General features: G+C 33.4%; 1 protein-coding gene across 5 annotated transcripts in view; it reads left to right on the top strand.

Moving 5' to 3' along the window:
- Positions 1 to 6,477, top strand: part of LOC106463341 (WD repeat-containing protein 81-like) — a 78,598-nt gene that overhangs the window by 46,349 nt on the left and 25,772 nt on the right. For all 5 annotated transcript variants that reach the window (XM_022390816.1, XM_022390819.1, XM_022390818.1 and 2 more), the window contains exon 18: positions 4,697 to 4,816. In XM_022390816.1, the coding sequence (XP_022246524.1) occupies positions 4,697 to 4,816 (120 nt within the window). The remainder of the gene's footprint in view (positions 1 to 4,696; positions 4,817 to 6,477) is intronic.

Raw genomic sequence — 6,477 nt, 5'->3', positions numbered from 1 at the left:
CTGAAAGTTTGTCAAATTTCGTGACGATACATTAAGTACTTACAGAGTAATAGTATGTATACTACCAGGTAACCATGGTTGTTACAAGGCCATGTAAAATGCAGGAGCCCATTGTGATAGGATTAAGACAAATGTAAGTTACATTTGCAGTTAATACAAATAATATATGAATATTAGCCCTTTTAAAACCAACTGAGTTTCTTTCATGTGCACATCTACATATCAGATTTCATAATTTAAGTACAAATAATAATACTAACAATATTCCAACAATGTTTTATTCCAAAATGAGTTAGAATTGACATTTTGTCATTTTATAACATTTATTTAGTATAATTTCCAAACAATAATCATACTTGCTAACCTATAAACAGGGTTTTACATGCTAAGCAACTATCATCTCTTGAGAATACAATTAGTCATTTTTCTCTCACCATTTTCCTTCTCTGTCTGAAGCTTTAGTAGTACAAGCTACTGTTCACATCACATGCTGTGAGGTCATAAATTGGGAACAACTAGTATTCTCAAGCATCTTTAAAAATAGCCTCGGGAAACGTTTAAATACCATACAGCTTACTTTCAGCCTTATTAGGTTTAGAGTGTGGTAGCAATAGTAAAATATTCTGGTGACTAAAATGTTACACAAATCCTTACTTATTGAATATTATTAAGATTATATAAAATGATAAAACCCTATAACCTTTATAGCTTTACATTAAAACTTCTTGAACCTTCTTGTTTTTCTGTCATCATGATTGTTAAGTTTATAATATTGAAACAATACACATACATAAAATAAATTATTAAAAACAAAATATATTTATTAGGTATAAATTGATTTTGACCAAGAACGTTGTTAACAAAAATACTTCTACCTAGCATGACCTAACACTGTTGTATTGATGACATCTCTTATACATAGCTTTAGCTTCCTATTAATTATGTTCATGCACTGTGTGGGAATTACTATTTGTGATCATGTTTCATCTTACCAGATACTTGGTGGTTTTCTTGGTATCAGCTAAGCCTCCTTTCTATGGAATCTTCTTCAAGCAAGGAATCTGGAGTCCTACAAGCGTTATCTTTTCTTGTTCAAATTTCTTACGCAGATTCTTTCATATCCCATTTTTATAATGTCATCTAACTCTACACCAGCTCAATAACTTTCTAGCTCTCTTCCTCAGCCAAGATACATCACACTAGATTTTAAGGACTGTTTTCTACTCTTCATACTTGTACCCATTGAAAAGGTTAAAACAAAAAACTTAGACTTTTTTTTTAGTTCATGTGGTGGCAGTAACCTTCTAGAATAGAATATGCCTGGTACTTCTCATTACCTGCTCCTATTTTAGTTAGGATGGTGTGATGTTTTTAATTCAGATGACTCATCATTGTTTGAATTGCTTCACTATTACAAATTAATCAGAATCAACTCTGTGGAAATTTCTTCACACTAGGAGTTATACATTTGTTCCACAGGTCACTCTTAATACAGCACAACTGGCAGGGTTGGGAATTTCTTGTTGTAAAGGCCCTTTTCTCCAAGAAACAAGTTTCTTTTTTAATGTAGTATGTTACCATTGAAACAGAAGTAGAATTTTTTATGGGGTTCTTCTAAGAGATCATATCTGCTTTCAGCGGGTAACCTTTATTTACTAATAGTTGGAAATATAAGATCATGGCCCTGACCAGATGTTCCATTGATTAACTTGATGCCATTCTCTTTTTGTTGGTTAGCTTCACACAATCTTTGCTGTTGCTTTCCTTCTTTCAAGAATAATGGGCATCTATTTGCTTCCCCTGGTCCCATTTCCTCACATATTTGGGGATTGTAGTTAATATTTACAATGTAGATAACATATTATAATATAATATAACCTATTTTCCAAGTACCACATTTCCCTCTTTCCTGATTTTAGGTCATCCTCAACCTTTAATTTAAAAATGTATAAAAGCAAATCAAAAAACCATACATCATGTACCTTATTTCTTATACAATAAGACATTAGACAAGACTGACAAGTAAAACCTATTAAAAAAAATTCAAATTACAATAATGAAAGTTACAATTTTAAACCAGATTTTTCTTACATTTTGAGAATATAGGTAGTTTAAGCAATAGAATGAATATGAGTGAAACTTATGGCAATTCTTGTCACAAAGACAAGAGTCAATATTTTAATCATACATAACAAGAAGTTAGGATTGAAAGATGAGTTCTCATAAGGGTTCTGATTAATCAGAAAGTTTGCCAAAAGTGTAGGGTTGAATTCTGTGATGGCTCAGTCACATCTACTAACTATTGTTGTGTTCTAGTGCCATTTCTACAGGTTTACATGTACTTACTGTAAGTTAGAGTTGAATTCTGTGATGGCTCAGTCACATCTACTAACTATTGTTGTGTTCTAGTGCCATTTCTACAGGTTTACATGTACTTACTGTAAGTTAGGGTTGAATTCTGCGATGGCTCAGTCATATCTACTAACTATTGTTGTGTTCTAGTGCCATTTCTACAGGTTTACATGTACTTACTGTAAGTTAGGGTTGAATTCTGTGATGGCTCAGTCACATCTACTAACTATTGTCCTGTTCTAGTGCCATTTCTACAGGTTTACATGTACTTACTGTAAGTTAGGGTTAAATTCTGTGATGGCTCAGTCACATCTACTAACTATTGTCCTGTTCTAGTGCCATTTCTACAGGTTTACATGTACTTACTGTAAATTAGGGTTGAATTCTGTGATGGCTCAGTCACATCTACTAACTATTGTTGTGTTCTAGTGCCATTTCTACAGGTTAGGGTTGAATTCTGTGATGGCTCAGTCACATCTACTAACTATTGTCTTGTTCTAGTTCTATTTCTACAGGTTTACCTGTACTTACTGTAAGTCAGGGTTGAATTCTGTGATGGCTCAGTCACATCTACTAACTATTGTTGTGTTCTAGTGCCACTTCTACAGGTTTACATGTACTTACTGTAAGTTATCTGTAGATGATGAATCCCTTACCTGTGGATGATGTGGTCAACCATAATTTGTTAGGATCATGCACTTGACCAACCCAACAGTCATGCTGTCCATCATGTTTTATCCTTGAGATTGAGAGAACAGCTAGAGCAGCCACCTGTAATCTACCCCTATTCCTTCCATCACTGTCTGATTGTTATATGAACGGAGCCCAGGTCTAATGGGAAAGGAAGGAGATAAATCTATAAAGACTGTTTCCTACAAGAATAACTTAAATGGGCTATTTAAAGAGGCAACCTTTTGCTTCTGATCATCAGAATCCATTAATACAGATATTTCATTTTCCTATGACTTCATCTTAGTACAAGTGAAGTATAACATGAAGATCCTAGCAGTGAGACAGCTCCAACTGATTGATTCCATTCACCAGTGGCACTTCAAGTCTCATTTCTGGTGATGGGTGATAATGGTCAGTAGTGGGGCTAAATTCTACAGGTCAAAATCAACCTAAATAGACCTTCCCACTTGATCTGAGGGACTCCAGCCTTCAAGTCATTGCTACAGCCTTTAGTCTTCCATGTTTCAGTGAGCTAAGAGTGATTTTCAGGAAAGTTTTAGGCTGTGGTTCCTCTTCCTGAGTTTATGGCTCCATCAAGATTGTAAACACGGTCCTTTGCTGTAGTGGCTGTAATTGGTGCTACTACACAATGCAAAGGAGCACAGAAAAGTATGCCCTTCAATAAATTAGTAAACATCCACCAAAAACAAATCCTATGGTCACAGCACCAAAATATAACTTTACTATCTTATTTTATGGTATTTTCAGGTGTCTGGATTACCTTACAGGTAAGAAAAGTACCAGTAACAAGATATACAGCAGAAAATGTCATGTGGAGTTAAAAACTGGATATTTGTCTTCAAAAAAATAGACACAAAGATGACTGCATGAAAACAACAGGCAGTATCTCTTTCTTTTACCAGATGAAATTTTGTATGAAGACTGAGAGAACATAACATTATATACACAAAACAATAACATTATCAATATCTGAAGACAGGTGCTACCTACGTCTCTTGTCATCCCATAAGTGAAAATAAGTTGGCATACAGCAATACATTTCTAAAATTAAGACTAATATTGCTAGAAAAAGTAGATACAATATCAAAATTAAGTCATCAACATCATCTACTATGTAAAGATGATAAGCCAGTCAGCTGTCATGCCGATATCTTGGCTGTTGCAATATCAATTGACATACAATTTGCACGAAACAATGCCATTTTCTGCCATGACAGGCAAGTTTGTCTTTTTAATATATGACTATAACCATACATATTAAATGTAAATTTTTGGTATTTTCAGAAGTTGAAAAATTTCATAGCACTGAGACTGATAGCTTGTGAATGGATGGGCTTATTAAAATTAAGAAATGTGCCTTGCTTGAAATAATGGACCATCATTTATATATCCAAAGAAAGAAAAGAGAGCTTGCAAATGCTAGCTCTGACTGTTAAAAATCTCCAGACTAAAACTGTCGCCTATACTGTAAAATGAACACAAGATACCACGTAAAATATTGATTTTCTCATCCTTCACTTTTAAGTTTTATTTCCAAGATATGCATATGAAGAATTGCAGAAGTACTTCATTTGTATCTCATAAGGCAAAAAAAATACTCAATAATTTAATTGAAAATTTGAATGTTATTTTGTTTCTTTTATTTTCCTAGGTTTCTCTCTGTAAACGAAGACTTACAGAAACTTTGGAAGCTGGTCTGATTGGTGCTATGGCTTTGGTAGTACACATTATTCCTTATCTATCTGATTCTACATTAATGGACCAACTGCAGGTAAAGAGCATTATATTTACTGTTTGTAAGGCATTTGTCATTTTGCATCATAAAAAGCTGTTATGTAACAATGTGAATAAGCACAGTTGAAAGGTAACAAACTATTTACTTAAAGTGAATGGGGTGTCTACAATAAATATTTAGGTATTATTTTTTGTTGTTTCCTTTAAGAATTTGATAGCTTTATATTTATCTGTACTCTGAAGTTCTTGACAAAATGTTGTGTCAAATTAAGAGGGACACTATACACACCATTAATTTGTTCTTTTATTCAACAAGTTTCACTCTCATCAGTTTTGTCTTTTGTGTAGAAAAATGAGAAAGTTTGGAAGTTGCAAACAGTTTTAACATTTCTCCCACACTTTTATATATATATTTAATGTTGAAGAGACCTTGCACACACAATTCTTTTGATAACCCTTATTCTACGAGTAGCTCACCTAGAATTGAGTAAAATTCTTTAACATGACTTAAGTTATTCTAAAAACTAGTCTACTAGTGAAAATGAAGCATGCAAATGATTTATTTTTTTTTACTTCTGATTTTATAAAAATCCAAGGAAAAACTTGAAGGTGTGGGGAAGTTAACTTTTATAACATTATTGAGGTGGAGTAAAACTTTTCAGGTGACATTTGCATATGAAATGACAAAATATTTTGTTTCAGTAAATAATTGACTTATCCAACTATATTCTCTAGTCTTGATTGCCACCAATCTTTGTCTTCAGTTTTTGTTAAGATTCATTTCAATGGGACTGTAAAGTGTTAAATGAACAGTTGAGTTGGCATTCCATATACCTAATCAAATACACCTCAGGTGTGAAAAAAGGTGTGGCCAAAAAAGGATTCAGCGTGTGACTCAAAGGAATGAAATCAAAATTGGCAGCCAAACTGGTAGCTATACTTATAGCATTGATAATAATTTTACAGTAAATATTCATTCATTAGTTAGCCAGTCCATGTTTTTTGTTCAACTTTGGGCATGATGGTGATTTCATTCCTTTGAGTCACATGCTCAGTCCTTTCTTGGCTGTGCCTTTTTCTCACACTTAAGGTGTTTTTGATTAGATATGACTTTTTGTCAAAACACATCAACAAACCTGTACTTTACAGAACCAACCGGATTCTTTAAAATATTTGGTGGTAGTATTTCCTCTCTAAAACAGTGTTAATAACTTTCTTTATAGTAACACCATGGAAACTAGATTAACAGTTTTTCTTGTCATCACCCACATGCACTTGGTACAGCTATATCAAGTATCATTATTTATGCTAGCTGCTTTAGCTAATATCACATGATGCTAAATGCACTTTAATTAGGAGAATTTAATAAAATTCTGATATGATACATACCCCTCTCACACAAAACTTTTCCTAATCTTCATCTGCCCTCTAATGCATAAAAAAAATTATTCTTGCTTGACTCACTAGCCTTTATACCCCCTCAGTTAAAGCTGCTTATTTAGCATGCATAGTGTATTCAAATTCAATGATGAGGAGCCCACTTTGAGACTAATAATGGTTGGAGACGGCTGGAATGGGTAATGAAGAAAAACTTTAATATAAGTTTAACATCACAGTAAATGTACAACGTTTCAACAAGGTTTTGTACCAGATGATGACAAAACCTTGTCGAAACGTTGTACATTTACTGTGATGTTA

The sequence above is a fragment of the Limulus polyphemus genome, unplaced genomic scaffold, assembly GCF_000517525.1.
Source record: "Limulus polyphemus unplaced genomic scaffold, Limulus_polyphemus-2.1.2 Scaffold1382, whole genome shotgun sequence".
In the NCBI taxonomy this organism is placed as follows: Eukaryota; Metazoa; Arthropoda; class Merostomata; order Xiphosura; family Limulidae; genus Limulus; species Limulus polyphemus.
Note: the sequence above shows the minus strand (reverse complement) of the source record. Positions and strands in the feature narration are given on the sequence as shown.